Source organism: Mus pahari, chromosome 4 (genome assembly GCF_900095145.1).
Source record: "Mus pahari chromosome 4, PAHARI_EIJ_v1.1, whole genome shotgun sequence".
Lineage (NCBI taxonomy): Eukaryota > Metazoa > Chordata > Mammalia > Rodentia > Muridae > Mus > Mus pahari.
In genome coordinates this window covers 77,371,172-77,396,585 of record NC_034593.1, presented here as the reverse complement: position 1 = coordinate 77,396,585, position 25,414 = coordinate 77,371,172, and the positions used below count along the sequence as shown (strand labels likewise).

Here is a 25,414-nt window from a genome sequence, read left to right as displayed (position 1 = left end):
TGACCTGGCGATGCGGTGTTTATTAGCTATTTTGGACAGCTTTATCCTAGATCTAGTGAGAGCATGTTCCTTTAACGCCGCTGTTTCATCCAGTGCTATACCCTGGAAGTCTCAGAAGATGCACTTCAATAAGTTGCTGTGGTCACTCTTAGCTCCCATGTGTGCACATATACAGACCTTCCCCAGCATTTCTAGGTAAAGGGATTCATGTCTTAGAGTGCCAGTCTTCTTGATAAAAACGGTCATCGAATTAGGTAGAGTCTTTCATTCTGGAAAATGATTAAAGTATTTCTCCTATAAAGTTAGCTTCTAAAAGTCTTTGTACAGGATGAGGTTTGACACATTCTCTCTCTCTCTCTCTCTCTCTCTCTCTCTCTCTCTCTCTCTCTCTCTCTCTCTCTCTCTGTGTGTGTGTGTGAGAGAGAGAGAGAGAGAACACATGCATGCACGCATATATGTACCTTCACCTATGGGACAGTTCAAAGGGAAGTTTTTAATAAGTGGGATAGAATTCCTTTACAGATTCTGATCCTTCAGAACCAGAAGAGGTGCAGAGAGCTCCTTGTGCAGTGTAGCCAGGTAGCATTTAAATTGTGATGGAGTTGAGGTGCAGAAAGAACTTGACTGGCTACACCTAGGCACTTGGTTTTATTCAGACAGGGTCTGATTAATTGACTGCTCATGGTCAAAGCTCAGCTGGTGTGACTGCCTAAGACATAGCTATTGTTAAAAAAAAAAAAAATAAGTATATGTCCAAACCAGGCTTTCAGGTTGCTTCCCTTCTAGTAAGTTAGGTTGTAGTTTATTAAATAAGGACTCAACCTATAGAGGCAGCCTCAGGCAAAATTTAATGTAATAAGATATATTTATACTAAAGCAAACTGGGATATTTATAATTCAAATTTAACTACAAGTAATACAAGAAAGAAAGCAGGAAAGGAAGAATAAGGTTTGTTAATGCAGTGGAGGGTGTTCGAGAGGGAAGAGATTGGTCAGGGTGATTCCCGAGTCCTTGCACTGTGAGGAGAGTTGGAATCTAACCAGTTTACAGTAAACTAAACGCTTGAGAAGTGAGACTGGGAGCCACGAGGGGGAATTGGAGTGAAAAGACAGTTCTGTGCAGGAGCGGCGGGGTTCATAGATGAGCAGTGTGTGCCTTTGGATTTGGGACAGTGAAAAGAGGGTGCTTCAGTGAGGCTCACTAGAGATTTCTTGTTCTGCTACCTGTGCTCCCCCAGAGAGAAGTTGTAACTGAAATATTATGAGACTAGATTACGTGGTCACATTTTCACTATAATTTAGAGGCAAAATGGAGACCTGACCCTTTGTCTCTGAAACCTGTTTTAGCAGTACTTTGATATATCATTAGTTTGGGGGGTAAATTCATGTAAAATCAAGTACTTTTCATAAAGTGGAGACATTTGAAAAGGACTTGGTTGTGTAAAAGTGGTTGCATGCAGATATTGAGTACCACCCCATCTCTAGAAAATTGATTTCCTTATGGAATGTTCTAGAAAACTAGAGCTTTATATATTGTTAAATTTGTTATTAGAAATACCACCAAATTATATCACCTTCTGCCTCCCCTTTCCCTCCTTGCCCTTAGCTTCTGCCTCCCTTTTCCCTTCTTGCCCTTAGTTCTTCCACAGTTGCAGGTGTCCCATTTCACCTCCATTTCTCCTCATTTTACCTCTTCTCTAAGACTCCTTTCCAAGAGTCCACATTCTTCATGACATCTTGTGACATGTCCAGAATGTGGCTTTATAATGTCAAATTATTTCACTCCCAAGAGTGCACATCCTTTAACTCTTGCTTAAAGGTATCATCTGTTTGTTGTGCCAGGAAGTGTTGGTGAACCCCAAAAGACCACCAAGGAGCCGTTTCTGATGTAATAGCATTAGGGTCTCTTTTATTACAAGCTCCGGTTTGGACTCTCCTCCAACCCAACCCTGACACAGCAGGACAGGAAGGGAAGCAAGACAAGGTTTTATAGGGAATGGGAGTAAGTGAGGGGTGTCCAGCCTGGCAAGTATGGAACTGAATGTCAGGTTGGTGCCCTGAAGCGGGACCATGAATAATCACAAATGGTCTGAGAGTACATCTGAAACAATCAGACTAATCTTTGATTAACTGTTGCTGAGAAGTAGCTATGCAGTAAGTCTGAGGTATGGGCCAAGGACAAGCTGTAGGGTCCTTTCTGGCACTCAAGTGCAGCTTGGGTTCTGCTGCAGGTCAAGTTTTCAGGCTTTTTTTTTTTTTCTTTTTTCTTTTTCTTTAAGATGGAGGCTGGACCCAAAATGGAGTAGGTTTGTCCTATCAAGTTCATTTGTATTTATTCTTTCCAGTTGTTGCTTCTGTAAGCTGGTAGGTGTTCAGCAGTCTTTTATCAGTTATTTTTATCCCACGTGCTTGAAGATCTGACTTGACTTAATAAGTAGTAGCCTGGAAAGAAGCAGGAAGATCCTGATGATCTCCTGCTAAAGATTTCAGGTCCAGGGGAGATCTTGTCTCAAACACTGATCTGTGTCCTCCACACACATGTGCATACATGTCTATAGCACCCACCCAACACGAACACACAGGTGCATGTACACACAGAAGCCAGGTAATTTGTATCAGGACAATAGAATGATGCTTTGAGGGCATTTAAAGAATTGTCTGGATATCACCTATCATAGAACCAAGGTTAAAGGCTTTTAACTGATTTGAAAGACTCTTGGAGAAGAGAGGTCAACATGGCATTGTTTACACATGGCCATCCAGAGAAGTGTATTCCTAGGTTCAGCCATCCATGCACTCAGAAGTGTCTTTAGCTTTGGGTCAACGATGGAGGAGACAGCAGACTTTGGAGTTGGTCATATAATGCTATTTTGTAGGCATGAGAAATAGGAGGAGTATTAGAGTCATGGGGGCTTCTACAAGATTTCAAAGGAAACCTGAAGCCAGGCAGTGTATGTCAAGGTCAGGACCCTTACAGGCAGCCCCAAGAGTGCTTTGTGAAGCTGTAGGGTTGAAAGCTATGAAGTAGAGACCTTGGGGAGTTGGAGATGCCAGGGATATAGGCTATCTATTGAGGAAAGCCCCAGGCAGCACATGGAACCAGCCCAGGAAACAGGTCATGTTAGTTTGCAAATACCAGGTTATATATGCTATCACATGCCACAGTGCTGGACATGGAATTACAGGACTTAATGTTGGCCCTGGTGGGTTTTTGTCTTGCTTTGGTTTTAGCTGTCAAACCTATGTCCCCACCCCATTACTGCCTTATTGCAATGTGAACGTTTACCCTGTCACTGTATCCTGTAAGTCTATAATTTGGTTTTGATTTTTGTAGGATCTTATAGCTAAGTGTTTACTCTGAGTCCCAGAGGAGACTTTGGACTTTAACTTATGAACAGTGTTAGAACTGTTAAGACTGTGGGGACTTGTAGATGGGCTAGATGCCTTTTAGATTATGATGTGGTCCTGAGCCTTTGGCAGCCAGGTGTAGAATGTTATAGATTAAATATGAACTTACATACTGGAGGCTGAGTTGCTAGCTCACTGGCTTTGGGAAAGAGATTACATCTTGAGGGCTCTGAACCAATGACTCCCTTGATGGATTCATAATATGGTGACGGTGTTAGTGTCAGAGGTAAGGCCTAGTCGAGGAGTGTCTCCTTCCTGCCTGCCTTTTCTCGACCTGCTTTCTGCCTGCCGTGACCGGAATGGTCTGTTCTGCTATGCATTCTCCTGTCACTGAGATATCCTTTCCTAGCACACTAGACTGAGCCCAGTGAACCCGTGAGTCAAATAAACCTGTCCTCCTTTTAAGTTTTTCTTGCAGTATTGTGGTCACAGCTCTGTAAAAGTCACGAATGTAGACCTTGTTTCTTGTCACTTTTGCCTGGTAAGACAACTTTCACAGTATTCAGGGTGCATGATTCTTACATACTTCAATATTTTCTCTATCATAGGATTGAGGAGGAGGGACAAATGGGCATAGGAGAGTAGATCAGGACTTCATAGTGTGACAGACTTGGTTTCCACTCTCTGGCCCTTTGTTCTGCAGTGGTGGCATAGGATGAAGAGCAGCAAACACAGTATTCCAACTGTGTCCCTTTGGACCCTAAGAGTCCTTTTGGAAGACAGTGCCCTCCCTGTCTTCAGCTCATGTTTGTTGGGGTTCCCCTTACCTGTGTCCAGTGTCTGTGGAGCATAGTAACAGGAAGCACAAGAAAACTTGCTCTTCAGAAGTGTCACCAGTGATGCGGTTAAGGTTACTAGAGGCTGAGATCTACCTCGTCGCTGAGCCATGCAGTTCCCTCTCTTGGGGGACAGAGCATGTTCTCTTCACCCCTTTTGAAGTGCTGATCCTACCCTGAAGGATGTGTTTTTCTAGAAGGAAGTCTCTGCTTTGGGCAATAGAAGTAAAACAGAATTTTAGTTGGACCAAAGTTCTCAACTGTGAGTGCCCGCATTGTCCTTTCAGGCAGTGGGAAAACCATGGGGCTGTGAGGCTGAGAGCTGCAGTCAGACACTTGCACTGGGGGGAGCCGATGGACGCCATGAATTTTAATAGGGGTGCTGCTGCTGGATGAGGTGGAGAGGAGTGAGAGCCAAACCAACTCAAACAAAAGGATCAGTAGGGAGGGGTCATGGCGGGGATGGGAGTGAAACTTGGATGATTTATCCTGCGATGATTCTGATGATTTAAGAGGGAAGGATTGCCAAACTCTTATGAAGTGGTGAAGTATACTTCTTCCATGATTATTAATCCTGCTATACTGATGGCAATAAGTATTTGTCCATCCGCCCGTCTGTCTGTCTATCCATCTAAATCAAAGAATGGCTTGTTAACAGTAGAATCTACTTAGGGCATCAGACACAAGCCAGGAGAATCGCAGCCACCTTTGTGCGGATGAAAGTTCTTCCTTAACAGACTTCAGTCGGTCACTTCCATGTGCGCATGCCTACAGAGCCGTGGAGTCTAGCATGCTGCAGGAAATCTTTGTTCTACATTTTGCTTCCCCTTATGATTAGCTATGAAACGTCCTGTTTGTCTCAGGTTAGGAGTATTAGAATGTGTGATCAGGGTCAGCCTTCTCCCACAGAGCACATCCTGTGGATCTCAGTATCCCCAAAGTAGTCTCCCAAGTTTGAAGACTCCAGAGACATGGCTTGTCTTTGTATACCATAACTCCTCTAATTCTTAATGTTGGTGCCTGCTGTGACACACACAAGCTATTCGTGTTTTTCAGAACACAGGGCTGCTTTGGGGGGTTAATCTATGCTTTGTAGTAGTAGGAGACCTTTAAAGGGGTAGAGAATCATGTCAGAACCCTACTTTTGTGAGTAAACCACTAGAAAATGTCTTAAGAAGGACGACACATTGAAAAACTATATTACAGATTTTCTTTATCAAGCTCGTGTACCGATAAGATGGCTCATAACAGGAAGGTTTGATCCAAACAGCGTCCATTATCAAGACTACACTTGACTTTCCTGGTGCCATCCAGGAACTGGGATGTAGCATGAAACTGTCCTCTGCTGAGCGAAAGCAGTAGTTGTTTCCAAAGCAAAGGCAGGATCAATTTCTCATTGTCTAAGTTGGTTCTTCTCCATGGCTGGAGGGGAACGAATCTAGGATTTCTCTGGTGTCAAGGTGGGATTCTAGGGTGGTACACATGAGAAATGGGGATTGGGAAGTGAGCTGCCCATCACTGAACCGTGATGGAGTTTATCCTTAGTCCTCTATGGGGGCTTATCACCACCTGTTGAGGATGGAGGTTAAACCTTTATGGGCCATATTCCAGGCTTCAATATTTGTGAAGATTTCATCTTCACACTTAAAATTTAAGCTTATAAGGATTTTGTGTAGTTAGTTGTATGTGTGTTTAATTGGCTACACTCAAGATGGTAATGGTTTCTGCAGCCTCATTTCGGCATCTTCATACTTTAGGGAGGTGGAAATGGTTGTATCTTCTCACTGAAGAACCCTTTCCCTCCCTGTGTATATCTGACCTTTCCCTACTCTCTTGGCATTTTCTCCCTGCCTATAGGAGTCCTGACTCTGGAGTTTCTTTTAGGACAGACTGTTTTAAGTTGCTTTAGATCAGCGATTCTCAACCTGTGAGTATCAGCTATCCTGCGTATCAGACATTTATATTATGATTCATGACAGTAGCAGAATTACAGTTATGAAGCAGAAATGAAATAATTTTATGGTTGGGGGTCGCCAGAACATGAGGAACTGGTTGAGAATCACTGCTTTAGATGGACTGTGATGAAAAGTAGATGCAGGTTTTTGGTCAAATGACATTGATTTTTATGTGGAATCCACCAGTGTTCAGATACTTAAAACTATGCTGCCACACTTCCCTTTTCTGATCTCATTCATCACATTGGCTTTCTGCTTCAGCACTTGGCTCTTCACAGCCGACTCCATTTTAGCAGTGCGAGCTGCTTCCCTTGAGCCTAATCCTATGCGCTGTGAACCAGGAGTCTCCTGCCTGCATACATGTAGTTCACCCACTCATTCAGATTGGATACGTGCCCTGAGTCTAGATGCCATAGCAGGAAAGACAGACTCCGTCTCCATATGTTGCATGCTAACCCTGTCCAAGGCATGCTGGTCTGCCCAGGCTTCCATCCTTGATATTCCAGCTGGCCTGGTCACATGAGAATTCAAGGGCAACTTCTCCTCATTGCAATAGAATTAACGCAGCAAAGCGTCTTCCCTGAGAGGGCCTGAGAAGCATTAGGGCTGTGCTGGGGCATGGTGTTCTGAGTCATTCAGGTGCCAAGACTGATTGGAAAATAGCCAAGAAGGAAGGAGGCTCTTCTTTTCAAGCTAAATAACAGCCTCCTTGTTGGGAAGGGAATAATCAATCCCAGCTGTAGAAAAGAGACTAAATTTCCTTTGCTTCCCCATTCAAATCTAATCTTATGACATGAGTTTCTGACATGAGCAGCATTCTTGCCCAGACTTGTGGCCCCAGGGAGGGGATGGTTATTTAAGACAGCTGGCTCCTCTGCAAGGCATATAACTTGATGATAAATGCTTACAGACAACTTCCCTTACTTTCTGGTCCCAGTACCAGTTTAATTGACAGCCCTGGAGACTTGCAAAAAAAAAAAAAAAAAAAAAGTAGATGTTTCTTTGAAAGAATATCATGTCTCTGGATGCAAGAAAAAGATAAGAAATTCTGCATGCACACAATCCGTCAGTGTTTCCCAGCATGCAGAATTCTTCAGGGAGGGATTCCTTGTATGCATTCTTCATGAGATAAGTTTGCCGTGCCTTCAAACCCTGTCTTGTGTTATGGTGCAGACTGACTCTCTTAGGATTTTGCATTTTTCTTCCTTTGCTTTGTCTTTTGGAAAGACGACCTACTTTAAAGAATTACTTAAGTCCTTGACATCCTCCCCTCCCCCAAATTAGATATAGTTCTTTTAAGAACAGTTCTAGGTTTCAGTTATTTAAAATTTCCCCAGAGTTGTTAATAACTCCTTCCTCTCAGGAAGCCTTGCTCTTTGGAATCATAATTTTGCCTACCTCTCTAGATCTAAATGTCATGAGTTTGCTACATGGTCCTAATTGGCAATTGGAGATGAAGTCTGTGGGCAAAGAATGGATTGATTTTTTTTTTTTCTTTTGCTTAAATCTTTGCTTACATGTTAGAACTTGGTCGTTAAAATATAATATATAAACCAAAGTAAATATTCTGAGAAAACGAGTTTCTTTGAAAGGATCAAGAGACTATACAGGATGGTTCTTTTAAATTAAAATTAATCAAGTTGATTGTACATTTGTAGTCTTTGAAAAAACAAACTTTAGGAAACCACCTAAATGTGAAAAGGAAACACAAAAAACTAAAACCTGGTTATTTCAGATCAACATAAGGTTAAGCCAGCAAGTTCCTGGGTGATACATGAAGCACCACATAGCTTAGGGGGAGTTTTTTAAAGTACTGAACAATATTTTTGGACACACTCTTTGTACTAGGAGGTCTACAAACATAACTTGGAAGGACACTTGCAGCTGTTTAATAACATTGTCCTGGGGAAGTGAAGAAAGGATATGTGGAGTGGGGAGGAGGAGGAGGAGGAGGAGGAGGAAGAGGAAGAGAGGAGGGCTGAGGAAAAGTAACAAGACATTTTTACTTTTCTGTGTTTCCTTATATTAAAGGGGGATCCAAAGTAGACATGACAAAATAATCTTACCTTGAGGGGTGGGACTTTATTTATTGAACTTTTAATCCTAAATTAATATATACATTAGCCAAAAGCATTTCCTAACTTCATTTTGAGGTTCTACATAAATGAAGATCTAGAGTGTGTGAGTAAAACAAACAAACAAACAAACAAAACACAGTTTCTGTTTGCATTTTGGAGAGAATCTTAATAACTAGGAAATGTAACTGTTAGGCTGTCTCACTTCCAATTTTGCTGTAATGACAATATGTCTGTTGTATGCATGTAAGTGTGACAAGCTTTCTCTGTATGCCAAGAGCAGGTGCCTTCTAAACAGAAAGACGACTTAGTTGTGGTATTTGCCCCAGGAGACTTTATAGTGTGGTATTTGCCCTGGCTACATCAGCTTCATTTTTTAAAGTGTTGCCATGAGTGTTGCATCTGCGCGGTGGTATGCTTTCCTTCTGAGAGCGAGCCTTCCATCCACCAAGACCATACCACGGAGTTTTTTTTCTCATTGCTTTTCTTATAGGATTTATACTGGGTTGAAAATGAAAATTTTGACACTTTGTCCTGTGAAAATAAATGTAGCTATAGAAACCAAAACCTTATATTTTCTACAGCACAGTATTTTTCTGCTTACTTTGGACTCGGCTCTAACTTGTCCTTATGATTGAACCATAACTAAAAACAAGGAAGAAAACAGGGGAAAGTTTGTCATTAGGCAATACAAATTTTGGATGCTAAAGCTTATTTTCTTTCTTCACAAAGCCACTAGCCCTCATTCATTTTTTTTAAATTTAGTATATTTGTATGTGTATGAATATATGTATGTATGTGGGTGTGCATGTGTTATGGTGTGCCTGTGCAGGACAGACAATAGTCTTTGGTAGTTCTCTCTTAGAATGTGGGTCAGGTCAGAGGAATCTGAGGTCGTCAGGCTCTGTGACAGACCCCTTTAAGCATGGAGTTAGCTTACTAGCCCTCAGTTTACTCTTAAGATCCACTTTCATTCTGAAGCTTGAAATGTCTCCCTAACAAGTGTGTAGGATGTTAACTACATCAAATCAGATGTGGGTAGAGGAGCAACTCAAAAGGGAAGTTTGTTGCTGTGTAAGACTCCTGTGCACCTTAGCTTACCTGGGACCCCCTTGAGAGAACCACTCATGGTTGTGCAGAGAATCAATTCCTGAAAACTCCTGCAGGTTCTGCCTGTATTTAAAATATGTAGAGGTCAGAGTATTCATTAACACATATCGATACATTTAGTATTTCCAGTCTGGCAGCAAGTGGAGTCCTTTTTTAAAACCATATGATTGAAACTTGTGTTTATAATTTGTTTCAAGAGAGTTAGCCAATTTGTTTGAAGATATCAATTTCAGAACATATTCACTATTCCCTAAAGCATAAGAAGTTGGCCTGAACTTGTAATGACCTTATAACATTACTTAGAAGTCGATCCTTTAAAAAAAAAAAATTCCTAGGTATAAGATTACATCCTTGCCATTCACTTATTTCATAAAAGACAGAAAAATGGCCCAGTTGTTTGGATTTTAGACAAGTATAAAAGCTGCTGACTTATTTCATAAGCTCTTTTATGTTTCCTTGGAGGTTGTAAATCACAGTTAATACTTTTCTTTAGGGAAACAGCATGTGGTCCAGTGAGAAGTCTCCACTGGCTCGGTGACTTGGAACATTTTGCATAACCTTTTGAGCCTTGTTAAGCTCCTTTTTAGATAAAATGGGCACGTCAGTCCTTGGTAAGATTGTTCTGGTGGCTAAGAGAACGTTGCTGAGAATGAGCTTCATTGTGTGAAGTGTGTGCTTTCCCCGTGGATGGTCCCTTAGGTCATCTGTTGCAAACAGACCAGTTTTAATTAGACAGCACCACCTTGAGCTGTGGTTCTACTGCCCTTCGTAACATGGGGTTTTGTTTGTTTGTTTGTTTGTTTGTTTATTATTTGGAATGACTTGAGTCCTAGAAAGCTTTATGGAAAGTGCTGTTACATCTGATTAGAAACATTTGGTTTCCTTGTCCCTAGAGTCACTGCAAGACACCTAGGATAGAGTCACAATAAGACACAGGAAGGCTGGCACAGTAGGTTGACTTCCGACTTTCTGGTCTGATTTCTTCTGGAATTTTGCTGTGGCTTCCGATCCTTAGAAAGCCCTAGAGTACATTGGACAGCTTTTTCTGCTTTAATACTATGGGATGAGTTTTAGAGGTAGCAGTCAAATTATCTTGGAAAATTTCCTCTTTTATAAGGCCACTGTCTCTCCTAGGAAGTATCATTTGGTGGCTTTTAAAAGTTTAAGGTCTTCCCTGTCTGTTGGCGGAAAGAAACATTTTATGAAATCAAATGTTTGACTGTAAACCTTATGATTAGTTGTGATTGGTGGGAGCAGTAGGAAAATGAAGCTGAAATCCAGTTTTTTTTTTGTTTTTTTTTTTAACAGACAAGAATTAAATGCAGGGGTATAGGGACTGTCTGCAGGTGCCCTTGAGAAGCCTTTTACTGTAAATGCTGCTGTCTTTGAGCTTTGGTTCTGTTTCTATGGCAACCTTAGGATCTGTGTGCTTGGTTGAATGGATTTACAGGAAACTGAAAAACATTGCTATTCTAAGTAGCTTGTGGAAAGCCAGCCAGCATTCACTGAGAACAAAGCAGCCAATGTATGCTAATTGTATTCAAGGTCCGGGCTAAAGAGTTAGGGAGAATCCCAGCTTCTGCTTACTGTGTTTCTTAAATTTTGGAGGATGAAATGACTTGCTCTTTATTTATTTCAAATTTCATATTTGGTTCTCCTGTCTCCACCCAACCCCCTTTTCCCGAAGTGTTGAAGATGGAATTCACGTTACAGACATGCTAGGGAAGTTCCCTGTCCCCTATTTCCCTGTACCTTTAAAAAAAAAAAAGCTATTCTAGTAGAATTGATTTAAACAAAACAAATCTCTGTGTGTGTGTGTGTGTGTGTGTGTGTGTGTGCGTGCGTGCGTGTGTGCGTGTGTGTAAGATAATGTTTCAATGAATTAATCTGCTGGTTTTCTGGTTCTCAAACACTGAGGTGGGCAATCCAGTGCAAGTGGCTCCCCTTGCTAGCACTGTAAATTAAAAATGGCGCTCAGGCTTATCCTTTGTCAAAACTCTCCTACTTAGAGTTTCCTTGACGTTTAGAAGCTGTTTCTCTAAATATTTACAAAACAGGAGAGTCATGTAATAAACTATTGCTTGGGGGATCAAAATGAAATGCAGTTTTCCTTTATTATTTTATTCACTCATTCCATGTCTACATAAGACTGCACATTGGTGTCAGTACAGTTCTATTAAAAGGCCACATGGTGATTTCAGTTTCAGTGTAAATATATTGGGCTTGCTGTTTGAGATTTTTCAAGTCATTTTTAGAAATAAAGTAAAATTCTTTTTAAAAATGTAAGGTACTGGAGTTGAAGCAGCCGGATAGCAGGACTCTGATATTGAAAGCTTTTGATTTCAGGAGCTACCTCCCCCGTTCCCACCCACATACTCAGTTAAAATGGAAGAAGACCCATAAAAATCCTGATGTGTACCCACCATCCTATTATTTCTTCTATGAAATGTCTTTGTTCTGCAAGCAAGGCATTTGACAGTGCAAAGGCTCACCCTTATTATTACGCCAATTTAAACCAGTCTTTCTCTGGGACCCGAAGATGTTTTCTTTGCATTCCTCTCAGGTCGTGGAATATTTCTGTAAAATACACTTCTGATATCTCAGGAGACCCTCATCTATGGAAACTGCAAGCTTCCAGATAAATCAAGTGTAGGGCATAATTGCATATTGCAGTCTCTGTATCCCATAGTTCAAGTAATGGAATCTCAAAGCACTCTGAAATAACGCTGAAAAGTTTAATTCTTCAGAGAGCCTCTATGATGCAAGACAAGAGTCTAGGAAGGTTTTGTTTTTGGTTTTTTTAAAGATGTCTAGAACCAAAATTTGTTGAGTAGATCTTTCCTGAGTCCCTTTAAATAGGGAGTTACAGGCTTTGACTGCTCTGATCTGTCTTGGGGTAGAAAACAAACATCATGAACTGGTGCTAACCCGACTGCTAATGGGTTGAGAGAAATTACAGGAAGATGATGAGAGAGCTAGGAGAAGTGGGTAGGATCCAAGACACCCCAGTCCTCATTCACTCCACAGAAGCAAAGTCCCTGGCAGGTGCTGTGTGAGGTGCCAGAGAATGAGCCTGATTGTGTGGCACTTAGTCTATGGTGAGTGCCACAAGAGCCAGGCAGTTGCCTCAGTGAAGGGGCAGTGGGCTTGATGGCCCCTAAAGGCCCTTGGAAGACACATGAAGTGAAGAGGTTAGCTCAGGAACTTTGGAAAATTCCACCAGGCCCCTCCTCCTCCTGGAAGAGAAAGATTGTGAAGCACTTAGGCCTCCTTTCATTCCTCAGACCACTGGGGCAGGGGGCAGGGTGAGACAGATTCCAAGACCATTAGCCACCTATAGACAAGGGAAGTCCTTGCCACCTCATTCCCTAAAGAACAATCAGTTTAAAAGACACTGTTCTGCCAATCACATTGTGCCTAATGGCTGCTGCTCTAAAAACTGTACAAATACTGTGGTCTTTCTCTCTCACCTTCATGTGTAGGACGACCCCAACGTGCTGAAACAATACATTCCTCTTGCTTTTTGCATCCATTCCGCTCACTCAGTAAGCAAAGGCTCGCCAGAGTCTTACAGAAGCTGAAACTTGAACAGAAAAACATGACACAGAAACACTTCAGTATTGCTTTAGTTCCTGTCAGAAAAGCCTACTGTTTTCGTTGCAGTCCCCTAAAATGTAAATTATTAGACTTTGGAGCTTTCAGGCTGTGAAGGAGCCTGAACATCTAGTCTGCTTACTCAGCCACCCCAGCTCAACTCTGAGCAGGCAGAGGCTGGAGGTTCCCAGAGCTGAGTGGGTCCGGGTGTTGGCCATCTTTGCATCACAGTAACAAAATACTTGAAACAGTTTATATGAGAAAGTTTCATTGTCTTACAGATTTCAGCCCAAGATGGTTGGTCCTGATGGTGAGGGAGCTCACCAGGGCAGAAGCATTTGATAGCAAACCCACTCATTTCATTGTAGGAGAACAGAAAAGGAAGGGGGCAGATCCCACAGTCCTCTTGGAGGGCACGCTCCTGCCACCTGCCGACTTCCCATTCCACCTCTTAATGGTTCTACAGTGCCCTAATAATGCTTCTCTAACAACCCTACAAACCGTTACCATGTGAGGCTTTGGGAGGCTTTTCAGGGTCCAAATTCTAGCAGCTGGGACATTGAGACACAGTGCACCCTCCTTGGTTTCAGGATGTAGTGCCTTGTGATGCCACTGGGCCTGTTCTTGTTTTAATAAAAAGTTTGTCACACTTGGAATACTCTAACAGAACTTCCGTCAGCCCTCAAGCCTTCCTCATGTTTGCATTCTCTTTAACAGAGATGAAGTAAGGGAGGGAAAAGGAGGGGTGTCTTAAACTGCTAGGAACTTACACAGAAGTAACTTGGTCCCTGTTCATCTTGACCTAATTAATCTGTCTACTGCAGGATAGAAAATGACTATTGTAAGTATGCAAATGCTCCCAGTGGTGTGGACAGTGTGGGCAGGCTCCTATCATATACCACATGTCTCAGTTGGATGTGTCTCTATTAAATCTTACTGAATGTTTTAATTTTGCACATTAGTATAAATATTAAACCCCCATTTCTGTAGTTTCCTTTCACAGGCCACATATTTGCCATGACCAACGAGCTTCTTAGGAGAATGAATTCCTTAAAGAATTTAGAAGCAAATTAAGATCTTCTAATGGATGTATTTTTTCCTTCCACTCTTGTTAAATCAAATTTTATTCACAATACTGATTTTTTTTTCCCCCTGAGAGAGATGAATGACTTCTATCATACCTTAGCGTTAATCTCAGGTTTTTTAAAAAGGAAAATTAAAAGAAAAAATTCAGAATTCAAGTATGTGAATTAAGTTGTAAACCATGAAAGTAGTACCTGAATGACCAAATATGAAAATATGAGAGAGATGTAGAGTACAAAATAACACTGTTTTTCTGTGTGTGTGTGCAACCATGTGTGTGTATACAGAGGATGGAAAATGTTGGATGTCTATTTTCTTTATCACTCTCTGCCTTAACTTTTGAGGTAGTTTCTGTTACTGAATGTCTTAGTTAGGGTTTTATTGCTGTGGAGAGGCACCATGATCATGGCCAAGCATTTAATCAGGGCTGGCTTACAGTTTCAGAGGTTCAGTCCATTACCATCATAGCAGGAAGCATGGCAGCCTGCAGGCAGACATGGTGCTGGAGAAGGAGCTGAGAGGTCTACATCTTGATCTGGAGGCAGCCAGGAGGAGGCTGCCTTTTGTAAGTAGCCAGGAAAAAAACTCTGATTTCACACTGGGCAGAGCCTGAGCATAGGATACCTTAAAGCATGGGGAACACACTTCCTCCAACAAGGCCACACTTCCTAATAGTGCCACTCCTTATGGCCAGCCATCCAAACACATAAATCTTTAGGGGTGAAATCCACTCAAACCAACACACTGAACTCAAAAATTCAGTGTTTCTGGCTAGACTGGCTTGCTAGCCAGCGAGTGGTATTTGTCTCTGCCCTTGAATACCAGAGTCTACAGGTTATGCTTGGTCATGCCCGACTTTTACATGATACTTAGAATTTCATGGATACTCAGATCCCCTCCTTTGCAAAACAAGGTCTCTTCGATATTGAGTATGTCTCCAGTCCCAGGTATTCTGTTTCACCATGTTAATTCCTCTTTGTGCTCCTTCATTCCATGAGCCTGATAGAAGTTAAATATCTTGCCCAAGGTTGTCCTCATGAGTGTGTATGTGTACACACATGAATGGGTAGGTGTGTGTGGGGGGGGGCAGCAGCAATGGGCTTGTTCAGGTGCCTAGTTTCCAGCACAATGTGTGCTCATCTGATTCTTCATGGGCTGTGCTGAGATAGTACTGTAGAAAGTGAAATCTCTTCTCCTTCTGTGAATACTGGTTTTTATCCATCTTCAGCTGTACCATCACCTGCCCCTCTGTTTTATGTCTGTGCAGTCATGTTTATAGCTTAAACAGAATCATGATAATCCCTAGGACAGCAGTCCATGTCTGCTTTGCGAAAACTATAAATGGAAACCTGTACTCTAAAGCAGTGGTAGGGAAAGCAGTTCCTGATTCTTTCTTGTTATCGGTGCTGTCTGTTGATTTTGCTTTTGTCTTTCCTCCCTTTAGGTTTAATAGGAACTGCTGGTCCATCCCAGGCTCCACTGGCTTGGCTTGTAGCATGGCTCCTAGTATGCCTGTAACTCGGGAGGAAGCCTGTCTTCCATACCCAGTCCAGCTCCCACCAGCTCTCTCGGTGTCCAAAGCCCTTGTGAAGTGCAGCAGGAAAACAGTCCAGTAGGGGTTTTGTTCCTGTGCCTAGTTTGTTTTTATCTTCAGTGTTCCATAGCATTGTTTTTTCTTCCATTTCTAGGTAGATGTAACCCCTTGAAATCCTAATTCTATCACAAAAGGTGGAAAAAGAGGTTTTGATTTTTCTAAAAGCCCTACAGGCTGAAAAGCATCATTCTAGTTTCACAATTGATAATTTCTCCTGTGACAGCTTCCTGTTCCCGGGTGTGCCTTCTGTGCTGCCCCGCAGGCAGATTCTGTCCCCCCCCAACCCCAGCCCAGATTTCAGGCTTATGACTTCTCTCTCTCATACTTGCCTCACCTCCTCCCGGACTGAGAAAACCCAAAGCTTTTCTCTTTAAAACCTGCTCTCAAATGCAAAACAAACTAAGAAGAATAAAGTACCTACCAGCACCGTCTCTCCCGTCCTCACACCTTCACTGTGAAAGACAGGCGTGGTCTCATTCAGAGCCCCTCACTTTCTCTGCCCACTGATTTCATTCTACCTCATAAAGCCAAATGGCTCTGAAGAAAAACAGTTTTCTCTTTCTTTCCCATAGCCAAACTTTCCTGATTTCTGGGTCTTTGCAACAATATGCTAGCAGGTGACTGCTATTTTTCTCACCTTGGGAAAAAGCAGTTACTTGACCCTTGACCTGGCCTTTTCCTCCACTCAGGAAATGTCTGTCTTTCCCAGGAGCAGCCAGCGCTTTTAACCACGGAGTCCTCTCTCTCTCCCGTCCTTGAGTTGTCAGCTTTTAGTCTCTATCTCCTGTCCTGTGAGGAACTGACACTAAGGTCCCTTGAAACACATCTCGATTTCTTTCCTGGTTTTGCAGCTTCTCCCTGAGCCTGGCGTGTAGCTGACTCTTCACTTTGACCTGCTCCTTATGTGCATGTTCAAGGGCTTAGTGGCTAATACCATCCATACTGGTGAATCCTGTGGAGCCTTGGCTTCTCTCCTGCACTCGAGACTTGTAGGATATGCTCGGCTTTATGGACAGCACCTCACCTTGACAGTTTGATGTCATTTCACAGCTCATGTTCCAGATCTGAATTTTGGAACACCCTGTCTGCCACTAAGCTCAGTTTGCACTCTTCAGTGTCAGAGCTGATGGCAGCAAACAGCATATCTGCTACACTAGTCAAAAGCCTTGACTTTTCTTCATCTCTCACTTCCTGTGTCCGCTGTGACCCTTCTTTTACCTCCTGACCCTTTTAGAACAGATAACTCTAATCTCTTGCCCTGGCAGTAGTCTCCGGCTCACCATACTTGGTACATGTCCTTTTGTAATCTAGTCTTGTTGTTTGTTTTCTAGCTATACATACACACATTTTAAATCAAGCGCATCAGAGAAGCTGTTCTTATCTGGTACTCAGCTCCAATAGGAATAGTCTCATACCATACTTCTATTAGTCAGAAAGCATATTAAACATCAGTCAATGCCATGGACCCTATGGAGCCCTCTGGGATAATGGATAGGACACATCCTTGCTCGCTTGCAGTCCATGACACTAAAAGTTGGTTAGAAAAGCCTCCAAAGAGCTGGAGAGATGGCGCCAAGAGGTTAAGAATGGTTACCGCTCTTGCAGAGAATCCAAGTTTGATTGCCAGCACCCATGTCAGTTGGCTTATAAATGCCTGGAACTCAGTTCAGTGTGATGAGATATCCTTTTCTGGCCTCTGCAGGCGCTCACAGTCTGTACACATACCCATACATGGACATGTGTACACACACAAACACACATACATGTACACACACATGTACACACATGTTTACGTGCACACACATACGCACACCCTTACATGGATACATGCATGCACATATACACACAAACACACAGACATGCATGGACATGTGTACACATGTGCATAGGACACACACATGTACATGCACACACAAAGACACAGGCATGCACACTAAAAGGCCTCGTGTGAAAAACTGTAGTGATGAAGCAGATACTGAGGTGGAGATGCTATGAGTGTCCATCAGGGGGTGTGGCTTGTACAAGCCAGTGTTACACCACCTTAGAATACAATAAAGCACTCAACATTTGCTATAACCTGGATGAGCCTTAACCAAGCTAAGTGAAGGCCATTGTAGAGTGCCTTGTACTGTATGACATAACGTATATGAAATATCTGGAGAGTGCTGGAGAGTTGGCTCTGCAGTTAAGATCCCTGGCTGCTCTTCCAGAAGACCCAGGTTCAATTCCCACACCCACATGACAGCTTACAACCATCTATAACTTCAGTTCCAGGGGATATGACACCTTTTTCTGGCTTCCGGATACCAAGCATGTATGTGATGCACAGATATGTATGTAGACAAGCCAACCATATATATAAAATAAAAAATAGAATAGAACAGCATTAAAAAATCTGGGCTCCATAGAACCACAGATATAAGGTAGCGTGTGGGTATCAAATGATAAGAGGGCATAGAAAATGACTGCTAATGGGCTGAGAATTCCTTGTCTGATCATGGTGATGGCTGGACAATTCTGAATGTATTAGGCATTCCTGGATTGTGTACTTGTATGGGTAACTGTATAGTGCTGGTTATTTTATATCAACATGACACAAGCTAGAGTCATCTGAAAGGAGTTGACCTCATGTGAGAAAATGCCTCAGAAGCCTGGCCTATAGGCAAACATGTGGGACATTTTGCCAAGTGATTGGTATGGTAGGGCCTAAGGCAATCCTGGGTTGTATACAAAGGCAGGTTGAACAATCCAGTAAGCAGCACTCCTCTGTGGTTTTACTTCAGCGTCTGCCCTGTCTTCCCTTCATGGTGGGCCTCATCTGTAAGATGAAGCAGACCCTTCTCTCCTGGAGCTGTTTTCTCAGAACAAGAGAAACCCAACTAGAACACTTTATGACTCAAGTCTTAATAAAGGAAAAACCAAAACAAACCACAGCTGCTATGCGGGTGGGAACACAGCGTCAGGGTTGAGAAGTGAACAGGGGAAATGTCAGAGACAAGGTTGAAGGGGCAGGTGAAGTGACACTAGTTTGTAATGAGGGTAGTGTGGTCGCCCTGGTGGTGTGGTAACAGTGACTAGGGGATGTGGGGAGATCGGAGGTCAGATAGCCAGCATCAGAACAGACGCCGGGTGCATGCCAACCACGTGGAGGGTGACATACTTGTCAGCCGCTGGAGTAGTGGGAAGGACCTGCTGTGGGAACAGAACCGAGCATGGCGACAGGATCCCCAGGAGTATTGTGCAGATAAAGACATAATTCACACAATCCAAAGAGTGGATAATGACGTCACCACCCGAGGTGATGAGCAGAGGCCGGGTTAGCAGGTGAAAGGTGATTGGTGCTTTTAAAACACTGATCTGATGAGGTGTAAGTTAATTACAGAAGCTGGGTCTTGCTTGATCATTGGAAGACATGGACAGAACCCATGCCTACTGCACCAACTGGTTGCAAAGAAGCATACCATTTGCATTACTTAATTACTATAACCCAAGCCGTTCATTATATCTAGTTCACTGTATTTTTTGTGCAGAGTTATTTATTTCAATATAAAGCTGAGTTGTGACTGTAGAGATAGACGGTCTTACTGAGATTGCAGAGAACTTCCAAGTAGCTGAGCATGTTTTTAAAAAATGAACACATTACTATTTTGGAAATGAAGCCATTTTCATAAGAGAAGTTTTTATGTAGCTCCTTGTGAAACACATTGAAACACAGCTTGTTCATATCGAAGTGCTGGAAATGGCTCTGTTGTCACCAGTAGGCCGAAGATGGACGTTTTGCTGCCGTGGACCAGGCTTTCTGCGATCTGAAACCAATTAGAATGGAGTGGGGAGCTTTTTAAAAAACTGAAGATGTAATTTAGACAACAGACAAGGGTTGAGTCTTGAAGTCTTAGTGTCATTGGCCAGTGTCACAGCCAGCCTTCCCCAGCCTTGATAAAGGTGATGCATACCTCAGTGGACAGGCCTCTGTCCCTCCACAGTGTTGTGAGTAAAGCTTGAACACGTGTTTAATTTTGCTGATTTTTATTGTGCTCTAATGTTTCTAATTTCTTGGATTTTTTTTCCAGGTTACTTGTCTGCAAGACTTTTTTGGAGACGATGATGTTTTTATTGCATGTGGACCTGAAAAATATCGTTATGCCCAAGATGACTTTGTCCTGGACCATAGCGGTGAGGCAATTCATTGACCGTCTTTGTAGCTCCTGAAAAGAAAGCTCCCAATTTAGTACTCAGACATGTTAGCCCAGGTCTACTGAGGAAGCTGACCCAGCCTACATAGTGTTCCACCGTAGTCCCAGCTACTCAGGAGGCAGAGGCAGAAGGGTCACTTGACAACAGGAGTTTAAGGCCAACCTTGGCAACATACTGAAAACATGTTGAAGGATAATTAATAAATTGTCCATAGTAATTATCTGAGATTTTTTATGTCATTGTTTTGTTTTAAAACATGCTTTAAAAAATACATTGTTTATATATTTATAGAAATGACTATCTCATGGGTAGGATGAAAATTCCCATTTCTTTATTTTTACCTATTAATGGAGTTCTTAACCATTATTCCAATGATAGCAAATGATACTGGCTTTAGGGAAATGGCTGTATCCTGTTGTCTTAATTCTGTATACCTACTCTAGTAGAAATGATTGTTTGAGCTGATAGAAAAATCAACCTCACTTTTAAGTGAGTGAAATTCAAGTAGATATATTCTACAAAGGAAAGGGGGATTAGAGCTATGATCTCACTCTTTTATAAATGAGGAAGATGTCTTTTAGAGATTGAGATGGGTGATAGAACTATATCACCAAGATGTCATGATGCATATGCCTCTTTAAATTAGAGAATGCCCGGTCTCAAGTGGCTCAGCAGTTAAGAGACCTTTCTGCTTTTACTGAGGGCCCAAGTGTGGTTCCGAGGATCTTCATTGCGGGGATCACAACTGTTTGTAATTGCAGTTTTAGTGGATAGGATGCCTTCTTCTGGCCTCTATTGGCACTGCACTCAGATGCACATACCCACAAAGAAAGATAACACACACACACACATACATATTAAAGATATGATAAATCGCCAGGCAGTGGTGCGAGGCACTTTAATCCTAGCACTTGGGGGGCAGAGGCAGGCGGATTTCTGAGTTCGAGGCCAGCCNAGAGAAACCCTGTCTCAAAAAACCAAAAAAAAAAAAAAAACCAAAAAGGTGAATCATCTGGACAGTGGGGTGCACACCTTTAATCCCAGCCCTCAGGAGGTAGAGGCACACAGATCTTTGGGTTTGAGGCTACTCTGATCTACACAATGAGTTCTGGGACAGCCAGGGCTACACAGAGAAACCCTGTCTTGAAAAAAGCACAAACAAATAAATGGTCTGAAAAATTGATAATGGACACCCTCTATTATTAAACCGTCCCGTGTAATTTTATTTTTTGTTTTCCTTTGTGTTTCCCAAGTACTCACCTTGCTCTCCCCTTTGTACTTGTTCATTTCAGTTTTCACCTCTGCTAATTTCCTTAAAGGTCTCTATATTGTGCCACTCTGCTGGAGTGATTCTGTCAACCTGTACCACCACTGGGAAGCCTTTCATTGTGAAGCTGGGCTTTTGTGCCCCCTGTGCTGATGATCTACCCCATTCCTGTAACACCAAGATCTACTGAAACGTCCCTTTACTGTATTTTACATCTTTATTAATTTTAGTTTTAGTTTCTGAATGATTTTCTTAGTAAGTAGGCAGTTTGAAAGTCAAGACACTGAAACTGAATTCTGCGTTGTAGGTTTTAGTGTTTAAAGAAGTGTAGTGTAAAAAGGGGAGCTCCAGTCAGAGAACAAGAGAGGGTTTATCCTGGAGCCAAATATGAACGGCTGTGGCCCAGGAACACGGATTCGGGTTACTCCGGTTACCTTGGCAACAGTTTCATGAAGTTTCTAGAGTCACTGAACGGCTGTGGCCCAGGAACATGGATTCAGGTTACTCCAGTTACCTTGGCAACAGTTTCATGACGTTTCTAGAGTCACTGAACAAAGTAACCACAGACCAAGTCAGTTTTAAAAGACATTGGTAGGGAGAGCAGGCAGGCAGGTGTCAGCGAAGCACGAAGCCATGCTAGCGGCCTCGGGTGCTAGCTGGTGAATTCTTATCTTGCATTGCTGAAACTAGGGTTCTGTTCATATATTTTAAAAAGATTTGCCTAACAGTCACACACAAGCTGGCAGTAAATGGTTATTGGGGGGCTAAGGTAGCCCAAGACGATCTGGCCCTGTCTCTGCGTCCTTCTAACGCTCTACAATCAACAAAGTTCTAATCAGTGAAGATGGTAGTGACTTAGTTACTGCGGTCACCACGGTGGTGCTACAGTAGCAATAACAAGACATTGGTAAGTGCTTACTCAGTGTGTGTAGGCAGGGCAGCTGTTGCTTTATCTGAGCTAGTTGGATTATCTGGATTTTTGTGATGGTTGATGAAGAAGACCTCTAATAGATTTTAAAAAAATGAATCCTATCAATTTTTACCCCTTCTCAATTTGTAGTTATTTAACCCTCTTCAAAATGGGAGTGATAAGGATATCTTATAACTGAACTAATATGTCATATAGCTCGGGGGTCCCTATGTGTCTTGCTGTTTTTGCTGTTGTCAGCTTTGTAGCACCATCTTTACATGGTGAAGTTGTACGGTGAGAGCAAATCTCGTTTTGGATTCTATCACAAATACTCTTATGAGAACACAACGTTTTTTTAAACATCAGATGTGTAATTGTCTTGAGCTCCAGCTTTGAATGTCACACATTAAAGATCATGCATTAAAACAATAACAAAAGTCAAAGGAAACATACATTTGAAAGCCCACCAAAACAAAGAGAAAGTTAAAAAAGAGGAAGGAATGAAAGAGAAGCTGGTGTGGTGGTAGATGATTTTAATTTCAGCATGTGTGAGATAGAGGCAGGCAGATTTCTGAGTTAAGGCCAGCATGGTTGACATAGTGAGTTCCAGGCCAGCTAAGGCTACATTGTGAAACCTTGTCTTAAACATTCAACATGCATAGAATTCTGCTAACCCAGTGCTACTGTTATGAAATGTAGTATAAATACCTGTGGTTCCCCCCAGGTCTTAAGCGACCTCCGAGAAAAGGTCATTTGACCTCAAAAGGGTTGTGACCCACAAATTGAGAACCACTTGGTCAAATGACGAATCTCTCCTGATTCCTAAACCTGGGTGTGTTTCTGAAGTTCCAGTATATTGGGGTTTGTTTTGTTAGATCCTGCTCATTAGAGGGACATTGTCTCTAAAATGTTTAACAGTCTACACTCCGGGCTTTTGAGACAATGGAACACAATCCATAATACTAATGTGTTAGCTGAAAGTGGAGCTGCCCCATTTATATAAGGTCTGATTAGAGCCTTTCAGATGTTAACTAGGTTCCCGGGTGTGTCCCCTGATTAGAATACTTCACATGTTAATTTACCACCCCTGTGATTTAGATTAAAATTAACTTGAATTTTAATCTTTTTGCATAAATTGAAGTATTTTGAAGTAAATGATAGACAATATGTTATCTAATTTATCCCTTACAACTAGCCTGTGAAGCACATTTTATTCTTACACTAATATGTTAGGCAGAAATATGGAGACTGGAACATAAGGAGGGTCGTCTTCTAGTTAGCAAGTGTGAAGACTTATTTATGACTTATCCCAGCTCGCCCGACTGCAAATCCTCTGATCTTAATTACTCAAATGTGAAGTGGTGATTGCAGCTGTAATTTGTTCTGGCTCTCCAAATGCTGTTTTATTTGGCGGCTTATAGAAAGGTCAATATTATTATTTAAAGGTTCTTTTCTCCATTTTGCTTTCCCATGCTTTGGAGAGATGGGTAGCTAGACAGCACATAGATCATAAGTCAGAGTTTCATGTCCTTTGATGTAAGATGGGCAGGGACTTGAAGAGGACAATAAAATTACAATCTGTGCTGCCTATGAAGAAAGCTGTGGCTTATCTGAATGATACTGTGCATTTGCTTAGGACAGTGGAGTTCTGTGCCCAGTAAGAACTCAGTCCAAACAGTGACGAGTCACAGATGTGTGATCTTACCGAAGATGTAAACCTCACATGTTCTTTCAGGACAGTTGCTGCATACATTGAATTTATGAAGCTCAGGGGCTGGCAGTTCACCAAGTCCTGGGTTCAATTTATAGCACTGAAAAAAATAAAAGGTGGGATGGGAAGGAGGTTGTTGGGTAATAGCAACAGGGCTGGTGGATACCTTGGTAAGGTACTTAGTGTGTAAGTGTGAGGGCCCTAGTTCAAATCTTCAACATCCCCACAAAATGCCAGGCATGGTGGTTCATGTGTCTGTAAGGCCAGTACTGGGAGGCCCACACTAGAGGATTCCTGGAGCTCACTGGCCCAACAGCCTAGTAGAGTCCGATCGGATCGCTGAGTTCAGTGAGAGAGCAGTTAGGTGGAGAGTGACTGAGGAGGACCACTTGCTTCTTGGTGTCACGTAATTGCACGTGTACATGTGCACACATACACTGGTTACAAGCAGATAGCTCTAGTCACGTGTGATATGTTTGATCACTGCTAAGATCTGCGAGACTCACAGATGCACTTTTGTTCTTTACAGAATGCCGCGTCCTGAAGTCGTCCTACTCTCGAGCCTCAGCTGCTAAGTATTCAGGATCCAGAAGCCCAGGGTTCTCCCGCCGCAGCAAGTCGCCAGCTTCAGGTAGTAAGAGAGACTCCGTGGATGGTCTTAGAGGGAGTACCTCTCCTTAGTTTTCTCACATGGTTATAGGCTTAACAGCCTTTGCCGGCTTGTGTGCAGCCACGTTCCCGAACAGTGATAGACAATGAGATGTATAAGTCAGAGCCCTTAGGCCCCTCTTCCAGAGGTCTCTCAAGGAAGTCCTGCATTTGTTTCTGGCACATTTCTTGCACACCTCACTGTCTAGTTTCACTGGTGTGCTCATAAAAGTACGACACATTTTGAGCCCTGTATGCTGCATTTTTTAATTCTGTGCTTCGTAATTGTGGATATTTATCTTTAGAGATTCCACGGTCTTTTCCTTCCTCAACCATATATTAGTGATTATTCTCAGAAAGGGTGACTTACGTTCTATAATCTTCAGATCCAAATCTTACATATTTGCCAAAACTTACACTGCTTTGATATTTGTAACATTGAAAACACCCAGACTATATCTCAATAAGTTGAATTTATAGTCATTACACATAATTTTGCTCATTGAATTTATTGCTAAGGAAATGATTCTAGAGAGAAAACTTGTTTTTGCAGGCAGTGTTCTTACTCCTGCCCAGCCTGCTATCCCTTGGAGTGAACTAAACTTCACTTTCTTTGGAACAGAGTTAGGATTTGACACGTGAGGCATCTGAGAGTGGTCCCAGATGAACCATCTCTCCCACCAGACTTGGTCAGACATTCTCTCTGCTGCTCCGGCAGCAGCGCCCACCCCTCCTCTAGGGCAGGCTGTGTTACTGTCTTGTAGACCTGCTGAATAACCGCTATCCTTACTGTCTCCTCCTGCCCTGTGCATATTCGTGTGTACAGTAAAGAGGGCTGGCCACTCCAGTGCCTATTCTACAGCCAAATCCCCAGGTGAGCCAGGGTCCTTACAGCTTTGTCGCTCTGCTGGGGTTCGTTTCTGTCTCCTGCTGCATTTCTGTTTTCTTTGCTCCATCTCCATAAATGTATCTGGTCTTCCCCTGTGGACATCTGTGCCGTGTGTAACAGCGTTTTACAGTGCACAGGCCACTGCAGCCTCCCTGCTCGCCACAGAACCGCTTCACCTAAGAGTATTGCCCAGTGCCTGT

General features: G+C 42.5%; 1 protein-coding gene across 11 annotated transcripts in view; it reads left to right on the top strand.

Moving 5' to 3' along the window:
- The window catches only part of Dclk2 (doublecortin like kinase 2), a 128,687-nt gene that overhangs the window by 59,740 nt on the left and 43,533 nt on the right, over positions 1 to 25,414 (top strand). For 7 of the 11 annotated variants that reach the window (XR_003843687.1, XM_029537428.1, XM_029537431.1 and 4 more), the window contains exons 3-5: positions 19,666 to 19,768; positions 24,207 to 24,308; positions 25,152 to 25,199. Coding sequence is in view for 10 of the 11 variants with exons in the window: in XM_029537428.1 (XP_029393288.1) it covers positions 19,666 to 19,768; positions 24,207 to 24,308; positions 25,152 to 25,199 (253 nt within the window). In the remaining variant the exon portion in view is untranslated. The remainder of the gene's footprint in view (positions 1 to 19,665; positions 19,769 to 24,206; positions 24,309 to 25,151; positions 25,200 to 25,414) is intronic. The other 4 variants (XM_029537429.1, XM_021195494.2, XM_021195493.2 and 1 more) reach the window with 1 other exon arrangement.